This window comes from Maylandia zebra, linkage group LG14 (genome assembly GCF_041146795.1).
Source record: "Maylandia zebra isolate NMK-2024a linkage group LG14, Mzebra_GT3a, whole genome shotgun sequence".
NCBI lineage: Eukaryota > Metazoa > Chordata > Actinopteri > Cichliformes > Cichlidae > Maylandia > Maylandia zebra.
Window position 1 is genome coordinate 31,882,449 of NC_135180.1, and position 20,692 is coordinate 31,903,140.

The 20,692-nt window shown below is 39.7% G+C and overlaps 1 protein-coding gene and 1 long non-coding RNA gene across 3 annotated transcripts in view; one reads left to right on the forward strand and one right to left on the reverse strand.

Moving 5' to 3' along the window:
- Window positions 1-4,220, reverse strand: part of LOC143412493 (uncharacterized) — a 31,710-nt gene extending 27,490 nt beyond the window's left edge. The window contains exons 1-2 of the long non-coding RNA XR_013093012.1: window positions 4,119-4,220; window positions 3,826-3,942 (exon numbers count right to left, since the gene is read on the reverse strand). This is a non-coding gene — a long non-coding RNA (uncharacterized LOC143412493). The remainder of the gene's footprint in view (window positions 1-3,825; window positions 3,943-4,118) is intronic.
- LOC101475970 (glutamate receptor ionotropic, kainate 1) overlaps window positions 1-20,692 on the forward strand; it is a 29,936-nt gene that overhangs the window by 8,275 nt on the left and 969 nt on the right. The window contains exons 2-15 of one of the 2 annotated variants that reach the window (XM_076873368.1): window positions 472-639; window positions 741-998; window positions 8,090-8,271; window positions 8,800-8,853; window positions 9,790-9,963; window positions 10,350-10,493; window positions 17,526-17,633; window positions 18,135-18,176; window positions 18,518-18,631; window positions 18,725-18,928; window positions 19,026-19,249; window positions 19,424-19,542; window positions 19,693-19,910; window positions 20,435-20,660. In XM_076873368.1, coding sequence (XP_076729483.1) covers window positions 472-639; window positions 741-998; window positions 8,090-8,271; window positions 8,800-8,853; window positions 9,790-9,963; window positions 10,350-10,493; window positions 17,526-17,633; window positions 18,135-18,176; window positions 18,518-18,631; window positions 18,725-18,928; window positions 19,026-19,249; window positions 19,424-19,542; window positions 19,693-19,910; window positions 20,435-20,660 — 2,235 coding nt within the window. The remainder of the gene's footprint in view (window positions 1-471; window positions 640-740; window positions 999-8,089; window positions 8,272-8,799; window positions 8,854-9,789; window positions 9,964-10,349; window positions 10,494-17,525; window positions 17,634-18,134; window positions 18,177-18,517; window positions 18,632-18,724; window positions 18,929-19,025; window positions 19,250-19,423; window positions 19,543-19,692; window positions 19,911-20,434; window positions 20,661-20,692) is intronic. The other variant, XM_004560574.6, reaches the window with a different exon arrangement.

The window sequence follows — 20,692 nt, forward strand, 5'->3', positions numbered from 1 at the left end:
GTCTTTTGATTTGGAAAGGGGTTTTTCCCCCTAATTGAAAAATGTGTAAATGCATAAGAGAATAAGGGATGGCTGAAATGTTTCCCCTGATTATATGTGCTAAATGTTTAATCTGTTATCCTTTATGTGAAAATTAACTGAACAAATGCCAAAGCTTTCATAAAAGTTATTGTGACAGCTTGTGAAATTCAGGCTCTGTAACAGGCTGAAGCCAGGAGAGTTCAACTTTTAATTTGAATAATATTAAATCCTGTCATCTCAACTGGGTCCCTTAGCAGCATTATGTGACAGAAGTACAAACGAAATGGGGCCGTATTATGCAACTATTACAATTCAGCTGTGGTAACCTTCAATCTTTAAAAAGACACTACGTGAATATCTATACCGAGAGAAGCCAATTGATCGATAATTTTTCTGCTAGCGCTTTGATGTGAGCTGGGTAAAACTCCTTCCACTTTTTTCTTCTTGCAGGGGGAATCTTTGAGACTCTTGAAAATGAGCCCATTAGTGTTGAAGAACTGGCCTTTAAATTTGCCGTAACTAACATAAACAGGAACCGGACCTTAATGCCAAACACCACGCTGACCTATGACATCCAGAGAATAAACTTATTCGACAGTTTTGAGGCTTCAAGAAGAGGTAAAGATCTTGTCATTTAATTTTGAAACCCCACTTGAGAATCAGTAAGAGATTTTTGTTGAGATTTTATTTTTTTCCCACTTTCTGTTTGATTACTTCAGCCTGTGACCAGTTGGCGCTGGGCGTCGGTGCTGTTTTTGGACCCTCTCACAGCTCATCGGTCAGCGCAGTCCAGTCTATCTGTAATGCCCTGGAAGTCCCTCACATCCAGACACGCTGGAAACACCCATCAGTGGACAACAAAGACAGCTTCTACATTAACCTCTATCCTGAATATGCCTCTATAAGCAGAGCTGTGTTGGACATAGTGCAATTCTACAAGTGGAAGACGGTTACTGTGGTCTATGAGGATGCAACTGGTAAGTTGAGATGGGAATGAATGATACAACATAAGATCTGGAGGGAAACACAGACTTCACTATCATACTGAAGGGCCGTTAGTGATTTAACACAGCAGGAAGAACATAAACTTTACTTTTAAAGTATAAAAATGTGGCAACTGTTTGTCATATTTATAAAGTGCCCTTGAAATAAGAACTACAACTCCTGCAAGTCTTTGCCTTAGCAACCCTGTTAAATTACCTTGAAGCTATTTATAGATGAGTCAATGTGCCCTGCACGTGCTCTAAAACTTTTAAAGAACAGAAGTCTTCTGGAAACAGAAGTCAGTCCCAACAGATGGTGAGACAAAAATCACTCCTAAATAAACAGGAAGAAGCAAATATAAGACAGAACTAAGAAGTGAGGATAATGCACAAGTAGTTATGATGATTCTAAATCAAGAGTTTCCAATGCCACTGTGATGTACACTCTTTCAACCTGGCTAACTGTGCTAGAATATGTCATGGTCCTGTTACTGTGAGCAGTTATGAGAGGAGAAGATGATCAGACCTTCAAAGGACATAAAGTCAAAGATAAAGCTTTCTTTTTGAGAGTTTAAGAAAGACTGCTGTATTATTTGTTGCATTTTCATTTTGTGCTACTTTACAAAAGATTAAGACCTTGAGATGTTAGGGCTATGGCTTCTTAACAATTACCATGTGACACAACTGTATTTCTGATTACTCTGAATCCTCAGACCTTGTCCTAATGATCAGCAGCCATGAGCTCCACTAAGCAGTTTTCCAGCACTCTATGAGTTCAAATAATTTTCCCACCATGTAAGAAAAGACTAAAAGAAGATAACTGAGCATTTTCAGGTACCAGTCTCCTCATTAATAGGAACAGAAGATTTGGGATTTAAAGCACCAGAAAACTTTCCAATTGATCTCTTCCATGATTGCTTGGAAGGTAAATAAAGACCCAAGGTGATGGAAAAAGCCCTTAAGAACTATATAGTCTGGAGGGACAGTGTTGGGTTTGGGCAACTGCCCCATGCTAGCTGTGAAAAATAATACAGAATGACTTTCTTGGGATTATTCTAGTTTTAAATTGGACAAAACCAGAAAGCTAAGCCTGTGAACCAAACAGAGGAGAGTGTCAATGTCTACATCAACAAACAGGGTGGCAATACTGCATGCTACATTGTTTAAAATCAGGGTGCAGAACCTATAACGTGGTTGTGCTCAGAAATTCAAAGTTCTACACTGGCCTTCTGTTTAGCAGTACCTACAACATCAGGTCTCTAAGGTACTACATGCATTCATCGTATAAATGAATCTCCGCCAGTCTGTGCAAAATTCAACTTCTTTTAGCTGGTTCACTGATTCAACCATAGTTGGGGCAGTTTCTGTGCAGCAACACCTGCACAAATATGACCCTCAAGAGCCATCAAGTCCTCACATTACAGTAAACCTTCTGTCTTTAATCTAAACTCCATCAGTCCAGATGATCCATTTACATAAACTTTTTTTGGCCACAACAAACCAAAATGTGCTTGGAGGAAAAAATAAAAGAACAATGGTTTCATGAGAACAATACATCTCCAGCTGGTGAGCACAGGGATGGATTGGTGCTCGTCTTGCAGCCAGTGGAAAAGGGAAAACTTAACTTTGAGGCAGAAGAATGGATTCAATAAACAGCAGCTAAATCTGTGTAAATAATACAAGACTTAAGAAATAAGCAGTATTCACCATTAGGAATGCACTTTAAGTGTCAGTGGTGCATACTGCTCAGTGTCCTGATTTGTTGTTTCTGTTGTTAAATGTGATTCATCATTGTTTTTGTAATGATGCTGAAGTTCAGATTTTCTGTTGGTTGGGGTACTCTACAACTTTAGGTGAAAACCATATAAATGAAAACACAGATTAAGACTAAAAGGCTGCAAAGACTTCAATGACTAATTATACAGTGGATGAAAATGTATTTCAGCAACTGTTTATCCTTCTCATCTATGAGGAACTTTATATTCATTTTCTATTAATGCAAATATAACTGATTTTAATTCATCCTCTTTTTGCTCAGTTTTCCACTTATCATTACAGGGGGGAAAGCGAGACAAGCATTTTCTCCATTTTGAAACATTTTCTGAAAATGAATTGCGATGCCCAAACGAAAGCTTTAAAATATATCGTCATATACTGTATATGCAGTTGTCTTGTACTTTAACCTCATGGAAAATTCTACAATCTGTGCCTAAAACTTGTCTCCAAAAGCATCATGGCCCACTTCAAAAATCCGAAATCTTCTGTGGCCCATCCAAATTTTTTTTATCACAACTCTGATCATTCTACTGTGAAATATTTTTGCTAGTATCATTAACAGCTTTATTTGAAACACCTGAAAGCTATTGCAGGAAATGCAGAATGTGGTGTATTTATTTAGAATACCTTGGCTTTGTTATGCGCTTCTTTTTTCCTTTTTTAATATTTAAAGGAAATGTAAAGTTTACAATTATTTACATTTTATAAATTGCCGCTATGTTTTGACTTAAAAAACTAATTTAAAACAACTAAAATATCACTTGTGAAATTAAAAATATTTTTGCAAGTCACTTTGTGTACAAAACTTTGGGAATTACTGATTGCCACTGAAGTTTAGTTTCAACTATTTAGATATGCAACATAGCAATCCATTGACAATTAGCCTTTAACACTAATCAAACAGACAACTGACAAAAGATAACATCGTACTTTCTGTGACTGCTGCCAAACAAGTGCGACAGGCTGTCGCAGAGCAACTCCAAACGACACATACTCTGTCAAGGAAAAAAAAATATGCAGAAAACTAAAGGAACAGCTTTCTTACCTGGAGAACAGGGAAGGCAGAGTGGAGCCCCTATTCTGGTTAGCAAGCAAATCCATTAAAAGGTCTGGTAGTTCATAAGATGGCAATGCAGTGTTTCGTTTGAATTCTGTTGTCCTACTGCAATGGAAAATTATAAAACATTATCACAACTGGCAGACTCCCACCATTTCCTTATGCGTGGCTGAAAAAAAAAACATTTTTCCGACACAAGATCCAATGTGGAGGAAGCTAGTTTCATGCTAAAGATGTCTAAAGCAAAGTAAACTCCAAACAGTAATGACCAGAATACTTACATATTCTAGCTATAGAATTGCAAGAGAGAATTTCTAGTTGTTTTTGTTTGAAAATCTCTGCAGGAAAATATATATATTTTTTATCATGTTGATGTTAATTTGTTGTTGTTTTTTTAACATGTTGCTTTGTTAATTTAAGGTTGTAAATTCGCAATGTGACCACTAGAGGGCACATAACACATAAAGAGCCTAGTAGTGACGTGCGATACCAATAATTTCCTTTCCGATCCCATACCAAGTCAAATTCAGGGTGGTATCGATGATATTGATACTTTGTACAAAACTTAATGTGTTATTATATTTTAAATTATAGCTTCGTAACATTGCAGGACTTCAGACTACTTTTTCTTATTGTTTCAATTATGAAGAAATCTCATATAGAAATAAAATCCTGAAGTTGTGATAATTGATGCTATTTGAACATGTGTATCTTGTAATTTAACATGTATATACTTGCCTAGACGTTTCAACAAAAACATTCAACATTCACACTTTCCCTCATTCACAGTAGTGCTGTGCCACACTACAAATTTTGGTATGATCCAATACCAAGTACACTGAACAAAAATATAAACGCAACACTTTTGTTTTTGCTCCCATTCCCCATGGGATGGACGTAGAGACCTAAAATTCATTCCAGATACACAATATAACCATCCCTCCCAAACAGTGGTCACAAATCAGTCCAAATGTGTGGTAGTGGGCACATCTGCTATATTGAGATAATCCATCCCACCTCACAGGTGTGCCACATCAGGATGCTGATCTGACATCATGAGTAGTGCACAGGTGTACCTCAGACTGCCCACAACAAAAGGCCACCCTGGAATGTGCAGTTTTTTGCGCTATTGGGGGTCTGGGGACCCAGAACCGGTCAGTATCTGGTGTGACCACCATTTGCCTCATGCAGTGCAACACATCGTCGCATGGAGTCTATCAGATTGTCAATTGTGGCCTGTGGAATGTTGGTCCACTCCACTTCAATGGCTGTGCGAGGTTGTTGGATATTCGTGGGAACTGGTACACGCTGTCGTATACGCCGGTCAAGCACATCCCGAACATGCTCAATGGGTGACATGTCCGGTGAGTATGCTGGCCATGCAAGAACTGGGACATTCTCAGCTGCCATCTGCCCTGAACAATGTGAACCATGATTCATCCGTGAAGCGCACACCTCTCCAACGTGCCAGACGCCATCGAATGTGAGCATTTGCCCACACAAGTCTGTTACGGCGACGAGCTGGAGTCAGGTCAAGACCCCGATGAGGACGACGGGCATGCAGTTGAGCATCCCTGAGACGGTTTCTGACAGTTTGTGCAGAAATTGTTTGGTTGTGCAAACCAATTGTTCCAGCAGCTGTCTGGGTGGCTGGTCTCAGACGATCTTGGAGGTGAACCTGCTGGATGTGGAGGTCCTGGGCTGGTGTGGTTACACGAGGTCTGCGGTTGTGAGGCCGGTTGGATGTGCTGCCATATTCTCTGAAACGCCTGTGGAGACGGCTTATGGTTGAGAAATGAACATTCAATGCACGGGCGACAGATCTGGTTGACATTCCTGCTGTCAGCATGCCAATTGCACGCTCCCTCATTGCTTGTGGCATCTGTGGCATTTTGCTGTGAGACAAAACTGCACATTCCAGGGTGGCCTTTTGTTGTGGGCAGTCTGAGGTACACCTGTGCACTACTCATGATGTCAGATCAGCATCCTGATGTGGCACACCTGTGAGGTGGGATGGATTATCTCAATATAGCAGATGTGCCCACTACCACACATTTGGACTGATTTGTGACCACTGTTTGGGAGGGATGGTTATATTGTGTATCTGGAATGAATTTTAGGTCTCTACGTCCATCCCATGGGGAATGGGAGCAGTAACAAAGGTGTTGCGTTTATATTTTTGTTGAGTGTAAATACAGGGCCAGTATTGACGATATCAGTACGAATTGGTTATTCAGGCAGCTAATGGGGGGACGAGTAGTGTGCCATGATTTATAAGATGAATTCTCAATTTGCAAATTCTGAACAAATTTTCACCACCACTGTGATTGTTACTTTCCACAATCATTAGTTAACACAACAAAACACAACTTCCAGCTTTTTGTGTGTTTTGAAACTGAAATGTAAATTTTTCTGTCTGTAAAGACCACAAAAGGTTTGGAGATTTTTCATAATGCACGTTTGAGGTTTATTTTTTCCAAAGAAATAATTAACACAGTTCAGTGGGCTACATACTGAATTTGAAGGATAAAAGCAAAGTATCGATTCAATTGTGCTTGTATCGATCCAATACCAATACTAGTGTTGGTATCGATACGATTGATATTTGGATCATCCGACCGCCTCTTATTCTTACTTAAAAGTAATTCCGGCTTCCAGTCATGTCTATCTATAGAAGAAAATGTCCATAGTGCAGTGTGAGGTGATTTATACCCTAAGATCAAGAAGTAAAACATCCCTTCAAATCCCGGAAGAGACACAAACTGCTGCACGAAAGCCTGTAAAAATGTTTTCAATAATATGTGCAGATCACAGTTGTATAATTCATATTTCTTTAAAGCATTTACACTAGTGTGAAATGATTTGCATACTGCTGCATTATAGCATTTGAATATTACTAATATATTTTTAAAAACATTTCCTGTTGCAAATTATACTATTTCAGTATCATTTATTTATTTGCAACGATATGTTATCAACATGCATTTAAACTGCCCGGTAAGCAGCAGTGACTGTACTTGCGGGAACTATTTCAAGGCTACATGACCCACGTGACCCCCAAAATTTCAGGGGCTCTGGTTATCAGGGTGTCTGGCCACTAAGTATCAGGCTAGCAATCACTTATTTTAGGTATGTGACCCCTCCTGGTCACTTTGTGGAACTGCAGCATTAACCAATATAGTGCCAGAGTAGGCATAAATTTAATCTTCTGGCAAATTACAGTAACTAAATATTTTTTAAATATAGTTTTATTGCCAATGTTGAAAAAATCTCTCCTTTTGCAGAGGACAGCATTGTACCTCTTTAAGTAGCATTCCCATAGTTTGAGGAAACCTGGGATTTGAAAACACTGAGGAAGGAAGCAATGAAAGTGCAGATGAGGCAGCTTGTGGTTAAAAGATGCTTTTAAAAACAAAAAAAAAAATCCACATTCAAGTCAAAATAAAATAAATATTTGTTTCATATATAATAGCTGCCATTAGCTGCCAAATGTTGTGGTGGGATGCAAAATAATCAGATTAAATGATTAAATGTTTAAATTCTTGCTGCTCCTACGACATGACACCAGAGAACTGTTGACATGATGGATTTCTTTAAACAAGGTTTGCTTTTTTGTGCTCTGCTTAATTTCATATAAAAGGCCCCTAAAAATAAATGAGAGGTGCTGTAATACGAAGCAGGAGAAAATGCAGTGACCTCAATCAAGGCCAATTTTTCATTTTGCAGTTTTAAAGAGAGTAATCTGGATTTTAAGCGCATTGAGCCAGCTGTTGTGGTGAATAAATATAATGGAAGTTAACTGAATTGAATTTGAACTAAAATTGTGTGGCTTGATCCTTTGCCTTCTTCTTCATCGCCTTATTTCGGCTGCTCCCTTTTGGGTCTCCACAGCAAATCATCTTCCTTTTTCCTCCATATCATCTTATTCCTAGCATCCTCTTCTGTCACACCAACACTCTACACATCCTCCTTTATTGCATCCATAAATCTTCTCTGTGGTCTTCCTCTTTTGAATGGCTTTAACATCTTCAGTATCCTTTGCATATCCACTATCCCTCTTCTGCGAATGTCCAAACATCTCCACACAATTTTATTGAATTTGGCTTGGTAGCTTTGGCCTTGGAGGTGGAATTTTAGTTTTTCCTTACATCATATAAGTAAACTTGTACAGTTAAAATGTTCCAGGTGGAAGGTTTCCATTAAAACGGGGACTGTTGTGTTTAATAATTGCCTCCTTGTCTTTTGATTCAAGGCCTGATTCGTCTGCAAGAGTTGATCAAAGCTCCATCCAGATACAGCATTAAAATAAAGATCCGGCAGCTGCCCACAGGAAGTAAAGATGCCCGTCCCCTGCTGAAGGAAATGAAGAAAGGGAAGGAGTTCTATGTCATCTTTGACTGCTCTTACCAAACATCAGCTGATGTTCTCAAGCAGGTGAATAACATGCACTTCTGCCAGTTTGTGGGCCACTGAGGGTTCAGCCACACGCCACATAAAGTGAAAATTTGATCAGATAACCAATGTGGATTTTCTTTCTTCAATGGAAAAAAAAAAGCCTCTAAATCTCTTTTCTGAATTGCTGTTGGTTTAATATTCACTACGTGCAAGATTAGTGCACTTCTATCCCCTTCAGAAATCCTGTGTTCATTACCAAATCCAAGCAGAGCCTATTTCTGGGCCAGACGTACACGTTTAGAACCAACAGCTGCTCGGAAGATTAATTGAAGACACTTCACTAACAGGAGAAAATTGTGACATATACTCACTCGCATAGTTGTTAATGTGAGCCAAAGAAATATGAGACAATTCAGGAAATGGATGGAATAAATAATTTGCCGCTCGCTGTGGTTGTGGGTATGGTTGGTTGGTCTTAGGCGGAAGAGAAGATTATTTATTGTGGCTGGAACAAACCTCCACTGTACCGTTAAACAGAAAACTCTCAAACACTTTCTCCCTGTTTAGATTCTGTCCATGGGAATGATGACTGAATATTACCACTTTTTCTTCACCACATTGGTAAGAGACAAATCTTTTACAAAAAACCCTCTTTCTGATCATAATAACTGTGACTCCTGAAACTTGATAGATAGGTATTTTGCTATGATGCCACATAACTACACAATGCTGGCCTGCCTAAAGTCTGTTTTTATGCTACACTACTGAGTTATGCTGATGAGCCTGCACATCTGTGGTTTGTTTTATAATAAGGCTGCTGGGTGCCCTTGGCATAATTCCATGTTATTACCTTGTACTCATGTTGTTCCACTGTTTTAATCAAGTGTTGGTTTACCCTTTCTCTTCAGTTAACTATATCTTGGTCTCATATTGACATTAGGAGTGAAAGTCAGTAGAGGGAAGACAGAATGTGTTTAATTGACAGACAGGCAGGTTTAACAGCTAAGATGCAAGGAGTAAATATGGAGGAGGAGTAGAAACACCTGGGTCAACCATCCAAAGTTCCTGACAGTGCGCAGGGAAGATTAAGAGGAGCGTGCAGGCAGGGTGGAGACAGGTTTTTTCAGTGATCTGTGACAGAAGGACAGCAGCAAGAGTGAAAGGGAAGGTTTACAAGATGGTAGTGAGATCTGCTAAGATGTATTTGGACATTGACGCACTGTTGAAGATGTTAAGATTTTCATTGGGAGTGAAGAGGATGGACAAGACAAGTGATTACATCAGAGGGACAGCTCAAGTCGAGCAGTTTGAAGAAGCAAGGCTGAGATGGTTTCGGACGTGTGCAGAGTAGGGATAGTAGCTATATTGGACACAGGATGTAGAAGATGGAGCTGCCAGGCATAAGAGGAAGACCACAAAGAAGGTTAATGGATGTAGTGATGGAGGACATGAAGAGGGTTGGTGTGACAGAGAGGGATGCTGGGGACAGGCAGAGATGGAGGCAGATGATCACCGCTGAAAGAAGAAGATTATGTCATGTCACATCAATCCCCTTAGGACCTGTTTGCCCTTGATTTGGAGCCGTACCGCTATAGCGGGGTCAACATGACGGGGTTCAGATTGCTAAACATAGACAATCCTCATGTGGCTTCGGTGGTCGAAAGATGGGCCATGGAGCGACTGCAGGCACCCTCCAAAGCCGAGACTGGAATGATGGAGGGGATGATGATAGTAAGCCTAGTTTTACCTAATGCTTTCTGTATTATCGATAGAAACTTTCAAATCAGCACATGAAATAGACATTTTGTTAACTTTGTCTCCAGATACTATCAAGTAACAATGTAATAAAAAGCCAGACATGTAAATGTACCTACTCAAGCTTTATTTGTAACACTGCATGAGATCTTTAATACATTTTCACTAGCTCTCATTGCATACACTTGGGTCAAAATACAGAAATTTTATGAATTTTCTAAAACTGCTGCTGTACCTTTGAGTGTGCTTGCAGAAATGAAATGCTGCTGTTTATGTACATAGACAGCCCGGGTGTGATAACTGGATGACATGTGATTTGCAGTCCCCAGTAACAGAGGATGATGGCCACATTTCTCTTTCAGACTGAAGCAGCTCTGATGTACGACGCCGTCTACATGGTGGCTGCTGCCTCACAACGCACCTCTCAGATCACTGTGAGCTCCCTTCAGTGCCACCGACACAAACCCTGGCGCTTTGGATCACGCTTCATGAGCATGCTCAAAGATGTGAGTCTGCCTAATGAATGTGTGACACCGGCGCTCCATCCATTCATCTGTCCTTTTCATAGCCCGCTGCCTCTGTGTCACTTGCTTTTGTGCAAGAGCAGAAACAATAGAGTTAGGAGATTAGATCTGGTGAATGAGCAACGAGTGTGTGATGATTATATTGAAAATAATTTTTTCAAGACATGGTGATTGACGTCATGCATCACATGTTGGTAGTCTTGTAAAGATTAGAGCTGTCCATGGAGGAATGCTGCTCCTTGTGTGAATGTTTATGAAAGCAGGTAAAGACAATGTAGATTTGAGACAGCTCCTCATGAGCTAATAATAATGCTAAAACTGAAGACTCGTGCTAAGGATCATGTAGCATGCTTCTTGCTCTGTTGAACACGAAAAATATTTCTGCATGAATTGTTGATCTAACAGCAGATTAAACAGAAACACAATGAGACAAACACTCAGCAAAGCCTGACAGGTTGAAAAAAACACGCTGCCTGCTGTGGAAGCAGACTTTTTCATCTGTGTCAAGATATATTCATCTCACTTTAATAAGCTCTCTTGTTATTGCACTCTCTAATTAGATGTTTCTTTAACCAATGAGCTCTTCTTGTTGTAAGTGAGGAGAGAATATTGACAGCAACAAGCAAAGCCAAATGACCCAGGCAGCAGAGTGTAAATGAATGAGACTTTTAGCTGTATGGTCTTTAAAGATATTGTCTGTAATTAGACTTGAGAAAAGTACTTTTACATAAAAACAAAGCGATGTAAAATGTAATTTTCTTGTCGACTGATGACTGCCACTGTAATATTCTTTCTTCTACACACAAAAAAGCCCAAACATCCTAAAATGAACATTGTTGTTTTAGTACAGTGGTTAAATTTAAAAGTGCCATTCCAGTGCTTTCTTTTTACTGTTCTCCCATTTACAGCATATTATGCATACAACACACGTCACTACCAGCCAATATTTTACTGCCATACTATATAGATTTTCAATTTACTGGTAAACCTTAGCTACTAGGGTCCTCGGCTATGGTTGTGAACCTGGGTAAGTGATTGAAAGAATAAGACTGGAGATACAAGTGACAGAACTGAGCTTCCTCTGAAGGGTGTCTGGCTCATCCTTGAAGGTAGTTTAAGGACCTTGATCATTTGGGAAGTACTCGGAGTAAAGCTAAAAGAGAGAGTGGAGGTGATTCAGGAATTGTATGCATCCTAAGCAAGGGGTTCTGGGCATATCCAACCAAAAAAGAAGCAGGGAAGATCCAGGACATGCTGGAGAGATTACGTTTCCCAGCTGACCTGGGAAAACCTGGGAAGGAGAGGGGAATATACAGGTTGTGGATGGGGAAAGGACGGTCTGGGCATTAGGCTCGATGGCTGGGTGAATGAATTGATAGAAACTTAGCAGAGAAAGTAAGGAAATTTGTGTTAGCAATAAAGCCTATATGGTTGGATAAAGAAGATTTGGCAAGTTTTTTATGGGCGCAACCCACATGCTCAGCTCTGCTGCTCAACCCACAAATGCATTTTCCTTACAAATGTGGCACCATTTGGAGGTTTGGAGTCTTCTCCCACCCCCATTCTCTGCGGCCTGCTGGAGCGGGAGGGCTAGTAGGAGGAGTTGGCCGTCCGACTGCGGTCTGGGGTGTGGGGCCTCCCTGCTGCTGCGGAGACGGGGTGGTCTGCCTCTCCCCACCGCAGGGAAAAGGGTAACACCACCTGGGTCTGGGTGCAATTCCCCCCTCCAGGGGCAAGGGTACCTAGACCCGGTTTGTAGAGTACGCTTGGGGAGTGTGATTGTGCGTACAGCGTCTCTTTATGTCTGTCTCCACGTTGGTTGAGTGTGGAGTGAGTGCATATGAGAGCATGAGGGTGGGATGGATGTTTGTGTCTGTGTGTGCCTGTATGTCTGTGTCTATATGTCAGGTTGGGTATCAGACGCCACCTCTCTGGGGACACCTCAGGCCCTCCAAGGTTTGGAGGCCTATCTCCACCCACCACCACTTCCCCTGCCGGTGGCGGACTCCCTCAGGTGTCGGTGTGTTGGTGGTTCTTTGTGTCTGGGGGTGGGCGTCTGGGTACACACCGGCTCACTCCTTGGCGGCCGCTTGTCGGGGCCTGGGGCCTGGGGCTCGCTCGGGCCCCTTTGGAGGTGGGGTGCCCCCGGCCTCTTGGCCTAGGGCTCGGTCACTCAGGCGCAGCTGGGGGCCGGCGGAGCTCACGGGCGCGTCACTGCAACTCCCCCTGACTTCTGCTCCGCGGCTGCTGGGCGAGCCCTCATCTGGGACTCTCCTCAGCTCTTACTGGGACAGTGGCGCGGCTGCCCCTCTGTTGGTCTTCCATGGTCTCTTGTGTTCTGGGGGCCTCTGGATGTCTGGAGTTTTGATCTCCTCCACACCCGCTTCATACCCTGGAGGACGGGGCTGTGGCCCCCCCACACTCCCTAGCAGATCATTACATGGAGAAACCTTTGGAATGCAAGCATGCTGATCCACACAGGTATGCACACATGGGTATTCACAGACGCGGACTAAAGCTTTCTTGGCTGCTACCTCAAAGCACACTGTGCGCTGTCTATCTTGCGTGCTGCACAATATCGTTTATTATTTAGTAAATATTGATATCTATGACTAGCTAGTTTATTGTGATGGTGCTTTGTTTTCTCTATTATTATGTTGCTCTTTGTTGTTTGCTGTCTCCTCTGTTTGTTTTTGTTTGTTTGTTTTTTTTTTTTTTTTTTCCATACAGGTGACCCAGGAGTTTTTGTTTTTTTTTTCTCTCTCTTCCCCCCCCTTCTCACCGTCTCTTCTCCCCTTTGGTTTTCTTTCTTTCTCTCCCCCTCTCTCTCTCATTCATTCCCCCTGTCCTATTTATTAAAAAAAAAAAAAAAAATGACAAAGGATGAACTGAAGCTCTGCCATCACGTAATGTCGCATACTGCTGTTTCTGATGTCATTTAGAAAAGAAAAAAAAACAAAACAAAAAAAAAACAAAAACAAATGTGGCACCATTTAATGAGAAATACTGTAAACAGACTTTCTAGCAGTATAAGATTTATTGCCAGGAAGCAAAGAAATAATCGACCGAACATAAATGTCCTTATTTTTTGTACTAAGTTTAGCTTTTAAATTAGTCATTAATGGAAACACTTAGCAAATCCACGACACACAATCTTACAGGGAACTTAGGGAAGCTGGTTGACAAATACTGTACATCTATCATATTTTGCTCATAAGTTTCATCTTATTATCAAACATAAGTTCTGCACTGCAAAGTAGTATACTGACTATGTGTCTGGTGGAGCTGACAGGGGTGTGCTTATCTGGAGAATGCTTAAACTGAGTATTTGGAATATTCAAAGGAAATGATGTCTTCAGCTTACAATAGACCTGCCATTATGCCTCTCCTTATTCCTGTTACCGCTTGTATAAGAGGCACTCTGATTTAGTCCATGATGCATTACCACACAATAATTATGTAACTCTAACAGTAATCAAACCAGACGTGATGTATGCAGAGCTGAATCATTTATAGCAGGTCATTTCCAAGCTTCTACAAGACAAATTGGATACCTTAAAGAAACGAGTAGCTGCTTGAATGGTGAAAAACACATTCACAAATAAACACACCATTTAGAAAGTTAATGTGTACGTGCCTATATAAAAGTTTAATGGTGGAAAAGTTTAACATATGTAGAGACTATATTGAAAATATGTAAACATATTAGTATGGTCCTTTCAGACTGTATTTTAAATTAAGAACTATAACTTAACAGCATTAGCTGATGGGCCCTTGATCAAGACACTAAGTGCTGTTCAGTAGCTCAGCCTACACTCTGCTCTTGTGGGGGTGGAAAGGTAAACTGACAAATCTGCCTGCAAGACTTGGTGCTGTGCCACACATTTAACAGGGAAAGTTAAGTTTTATGAAGAACTAACTGTTCAAGAATATTAGGGGCACTTTGAACGCATACAGATGAATGTGCTTGGATCTGATTTTAGATACAGTATTGATGTGGAAAAAAGAAAATATTGTTTTTTCTCACCGTTTCCTCTCATGTGGTCATGGGTTTTTAATGGCGGCAGTATCATTATCTTACAAATATAAAAAATAGGTCCACTTCTTGGACAAAGAGTGGTTTTGCCTCTCTATACCACCATAGATTTTAAATCAGTTAAACAACTGTGATTAGAGCCAAGATTTTCCACTTTAATTCAGAGGGCTTTGATAAAAGTTTTGCAGAATTAGAAACATTTTCATACACGGTTTCAGAGGCTTAAAATACTTTGCACAATTGACCAACAACCAATTTCAAGGTTAGGTGAGGCCCGTTCTGTTGTTCTTTCAAGACAAAGGCTGCAAACCGCTGGTTACACTCAAAAACATGGTTACACTCAAGAACACGAGTGTAACCAGTAAACATCTAAAAGAGTCTTCACAGAAAAATATCTGGACTGATGAATCCAAGATTAACTTGTACCAGGAAGGATGATGGGAAAAATATGGAGATATGGTAGAGGCAAGTGGAACCAGACCAGCAGTGTTTATTGATGATGTGATTGGGCTATATTCTCTGCTCAGATTCAGATTAGTCACTGACTACAAAGGGTTTTCATTCAAGGATTAAAAACAGTCCTAATATTTAAATATATGTAACTATATATATATTTATAGATAGGAGTACTATCTATAAAAATGGCTGTATTTCATAAACAGTAGATACAATATGTTTGTTAAACCCCTTCAATTACTTTTTGTCTCTTTAGTTTAAACTACAAAAAAATTGTCCAACAAAATATAGACCTAACTGCATATAAACTGCAGTCGTGGAAACACATTGTCAAGAGAGAGAAAATCTGATTGGTGAGGATTTAAAAAGGAGAATTAATCAAAAGAATAAATCTGGACTGAAGGGTCAACAGATCTCAAAGATGTGAGTGACGACACTGGAAAGCAGACATATCAAAGGGCATTTTCATTGAATGATACCCTCTAACCTTCTATATGTATTAAAGAAACTGATGTTTCTCATGACGTGATCAAGTTTAATATGAACTCTTAAGTTTATGTGTGATTCCTGACATGGAATACTATCCTCCTTTTCTTTCTTTCTTTCTGCAAAATCAATTTCATCATACTGCTTCAGAATGATGACATTGGATTACATTTTTTCTTAATCTTGTTTTGTTTATTGCTCGTTGCGTGTACTAATGGCTCAAGATGAATTTGCTTCGGTTCCAGTCGAATTAATGGAATATTTTTCACTTCAAAGTCAAAGGCTCACTGTTGGTTTGCATCTCTAAATTCACCTGTATGCTATTTCCAGCAGAATAGATTTTAGTGGAATATTTTGCAGTGTTTAATACTAGCATGACACTGTATTTCTTAAAATCTGTATATATATGCTATAAAAACTTTTTGACGGCATGTCCTCGGTGTCACTCCAATACCATAATGCCTTGCTCTTAGAGTAAACAAACATTAAGTTGAACCAATTCTTTAAAAATACACAAACCACACTGTTCATGTCCTGAATACCATATGTTATTTCCCATGTTTGATATTTGTGGCTGCTTTCAACATTGCTTTAAAAAAAAGCAACGTTATATTGAAACCTAACTGTAATATTGAGATGCTTTTTTCCCCCGAACTTGACATTTTTGTTCTTACATTTAAATGTAATGTAGTGTTGTCATTTAGAAATCTGGCTTTGTTTTACATTTGGATCAAAACGCACTGGTATTGTGAGAAAGTCCTGCACCACCCCTCATTTCTGTATATTTTGCCTCCAAGAAGCCAGGCTTTGTTATCAAGTGCTCTTGATGAACAATAGTTCTCCGGGCTCCTTTCTGAAGTTTTTCAACATTTTTGTTTCAGCATTGGCTGCTTTTTTATTCATTTTCTTTCTGGTCTTTGTACCTTCGCATGTTTGTTCGTTTTTAAGTCACCTGTGAATCTTTTAAGCCTAACAGGATATTGTATACATAATTTTCCAATTATCATTTCTTTAGATGAATCTGTGAAAAATATCAATTGATACCACAGTGTGTAAAGATAAGGATAATGACTCCCGTGCATTTGAATGTGCTTCAAGAAGTCTTGAGAACTATTCCCAAAGACTACAAAGTAGAGCTAGTGTAAGTAAAAAGCTTGCCAAACAGATTTCAGGTTGTGATGAAGACTAAAGGTGATCCAACCAAAACACTGAGTTTCAAGCTTGTTAAAGCTGTGCAGAGACTGAGTTTGTACACATTTCAATAATGTGCTGCACCTGTTTCCCATTTTCCTAGCAAATATAAAGAAATCAAACGTGAGTCAAGACTTTTGCACAGTACTGTACAAGCATTTTATTTGGGGGTCAACTGACAATAATTATCATTTTTTTCGGCTTTACAGTTAGAATGTCATGGTAAAAATGGTAAATGGCCTGTATTTATATGGCGCTTTACTAGTCCCTAAGAACCCCAAAGCGCTTTACGTATCCAGTCATCCAGTCATCCAGCCATTCGCACACACATTCACACACATAGACGTCATAGGAATGTACTGAAAAGGTCTATTGATGTTTCGTTGTTGCATCTTTCCATAAAGAAATTGACTTCATTCTCTGTCAGTGCAGATATAAAGCTACTTTCTCTGTGCTCTCTGTAACAGATTTAACCTGACTGTAATTCAACTGAGCTAACTTCATTATCAACTGATTTCAAATATATCTGAGCGCTGCTGCCCACCCGCTGCTCTCTTCACAGACAGAGGGCATGCCTGCCTGCTCCATTTACATCACCATCCTCTGTGTTACAGACTCAGAGACATTTAATATTTCCATTGAGAATCTAGCCAATGCAAAAACATCCATTGTGAGCCAAGTCAGTCTTCTTTGCTTAATGAAGTACTCATCAATTATTCATGTTTAAAAGCTGTTTTCATTTTTTCCGGGCTCCTGCTTTGTTTTGCATTGATATGATGTAAAAAAGGAAGAAAAAAAACAGGAAACAAACCTGAGGGGGTCTTTGCTTGTGTTTTCTGAAACAGGCACAGTGGAACGGCTTGACAGGACAAATAATAATAAACAAGACGGACGGTCTGAGGAAAGAATTTGATTTAGATGTCATCAGCCTGAAGGAGGACGGCTTGGAGAAGGTGAAGTGTCTAACCCATGTTTATACCGTTAATACATGTTACTGTTATTCTGTTAATACACATTAAAGCAGAGCTGAGTATCATTAATGAACATAGACAGAGCTGTTAACTGCATTTTCCCAAAAATATGCAAAAAGATGACTTGTCTTTAAACCAACATATAGACCAATTTAATTAAGACTACATAAATCTTGAAATGTGGTGTCCTAATTATGCATTTAAAAAGTAACTTTTTGAACTGTTTTGACACACTGCTCTCTCAAAATAACTTGTAGCTGTCTCTTCAAGCTTGCAAGTGTGTGCATGTTCCTTTAATCACAGTGACAATGCTACTCTCGGTTTTGACAGGTCATTAAGAAGCTGTTACCTGTTCATGCTATCATCACTGCAAAGACTTTAAACCTCGGTTAACACAGTTGGGTGTAAAAACTGCTAACAGAAGAATTATTCCCCCTTCTGTGATCTGTGATTAAAATGCTTTCTCTTTATTATTTTTGCAAGACAAACACGGGCAACAACCGCTTGAATAAAGTGTGGAAAAAGGTCTGTACTTTAGCTGCCACGGCACACTAAAGGAATATTGACACCTACTAATTTACTATACCTTTGTGACGTTACCCCTTTTCATTAAAAAATAAAAAGGTTCAGGTACTGGTTCTTAGAAATGGTGTACATTTCTCTACTGGCATTTCAAGTTTATAACATTTTGTGAGCCTTTCCTTTTTTTTCCCCCTATGTCTGTGTTTTTCATATTAACTTTTCTACTTGTTACTGCTTTCTTTTCCTGTCTTTACCTTATTTTCCTCAATTGTGCGAAGGTTACCCAGGTAGCAACTATTTAAAGTCCAGCCACTGTGGTTATTTGGATATTTTATTTGTTACAGATTGGTGTGTGGAACTCCCAAACAGGCCTTAATTTATCAGAAATTAACAAGGATTCATCCACAAATGTAACAGACTCAATGGCCAATAGGACCCTTATTGTCACTACTATTCTGGTATGAACAGACATAAAATCATTGCTAGTGAGCATTTGATTTCAAATGTATTTGTATTATATAATCCACTGAAACCTTTCTGTCGTTCACCAGGAAAATCCTTATGTCATGTATAAGAAATCTGACAAGCCGCTTTATGGAAATGACCGCTTTGAGGGTTACTGTCTCGACCTGCTCAAAGAGCTCTCTAACATTTTGGGCTTCTCTTATGAAGTAAAGTTGGTGTCAGATGGCAAATATGGAGCTCAGAATGACAAAGGGGAGTGGAATGGCATGGTGCGGGAACTCATTGATCATGTGAGTACTGATCAGTCAGTCTTAATGTAAGAGAGAAGACGTCTTGTTCAAAGCGTCACAGTGTCTGCAGCTGACAGTGATTTTTGCTCTTTACTAGGTGGCTGATCTTGCTGTGGCCCCTCTCACTATCACATATGTCAGGGAAAAAGTTATTGATTTCTCGAAGCCATTCATGACGCTGGGAATCAGCATCCTCTACCACAAACCCAACGGCACAAATCCAGGAGTCTTCTCCTTCCTTAACCCACTCTCTCCTGATATCTGGATGTACGTGTTGTTGGCATGCCTTGGTGTCAGCTGTGTGCTTTTTGTTATTGCCAGGTAAAGAAAAAAAAGTGCTATTTGATGTGAACTTATTATAGTTGCTTTTACATTTAAGCAACACTGTTTATGTAAAGGCAAAATTTCAGTTTAACATTTTGACTTTCAGTCTGTAACAGGCCAATAGTCACTTATTAATTTTAACCGATGATTTTTTTCATTCATAACCTTTAGGTTTACTCCTTATGAGTGGTACAACCCTCACCCCTGCAACCCAGACTCGGATGTGGTTGAAAACAATTTCACTCTAATAAACAGTGTCTGGTTTGGAGTCGGCGCACTTATGCAGCAAGGTATCCCTTTATTATCTTTTTATGCAGGCAGAAGTTTTCCTTTGGTAAAGCACATTTAATCATTCCTTTTAAGTATTCATTTAATTTCAAGTAAGTAAGTATTCAATTTAATTATGAATCAATAATGTGATTTGTAATCTTATCTGATAGGATCTGAACTGATGCCGAAGGCTCTCTCTACAAGGATAGTTGGTGGGATATGGTGGTTCTTTACCCTGATCATTATCTCTTCATATACTGCCAACTTGGCCGCCTTCCTCACAGTGGAAAGAATGGACTCGCCAATTGACTCCGCTGATGATTTGGCCAAGCAAACCAAAATAGAGTACGGTGCCGTAAGAGATGGCTCCACCATGACCTTTTTTAAGGTAACCGTCTTTTTGTTTTACAGGACAATTGTAGGGGAAGAATGGAAATAAGAACACTGCTTTTAATTTTAATTAGCCTGGCAAGTTTTACCCTTGAGCCAACAGTCTTCAGTCATGTGCAGCCTGACTGGCTGGCATAAAATTGATTTGGTTTGGAAAAAGAGGAGGGTTAAAGGTTAGTGTCTTGGAAATTTCCCCATGTATCAGTTTAACAAGAACCTGTGGGAGACTGTTCCATAAAGATTTGACGGATTTATTATTTTGCCTGCAGCAGACCCAGCAGTTTATCTAAATCTATGGTGAAAATTGAATGAACTTGAAGAGATTTGTGCTCTGATGCACAGCAGGAGATGGCACCAGTCAACAGATACCCTGCAAATATGGTTTCATTTTAAATATTAGAAGCAGGCGCCAAAGGTGTGGAAAGGTGTAAAGATGCTTTCTTTTGTCTAAAATGCCGTTTTGGTGCTTGTAGATTTGACCGTGGTTTTAATAATCCACAAATGTTGATTTTGATTCAACAGAAATCGAAAATCTCTACTTATGAGAAAATGTGGGCTTTCATGAGCAGCAGGAAAAACACAGCATTAGTGAAAAACAACCGTGAAGGGATTCAAAGAGTCCTCACTACAGATTATGCCCTCTTGATGGAGTCGACCAGCATCGAGTACATCAGCCAGCGCAACTGCAACCTCACACAGATCGGAGGCTTGATAGACTCAAAGGGCTATGGTGTTGGAACCCCAATTGGTAAGAGTGATCACTATATAATAATTTCAGTA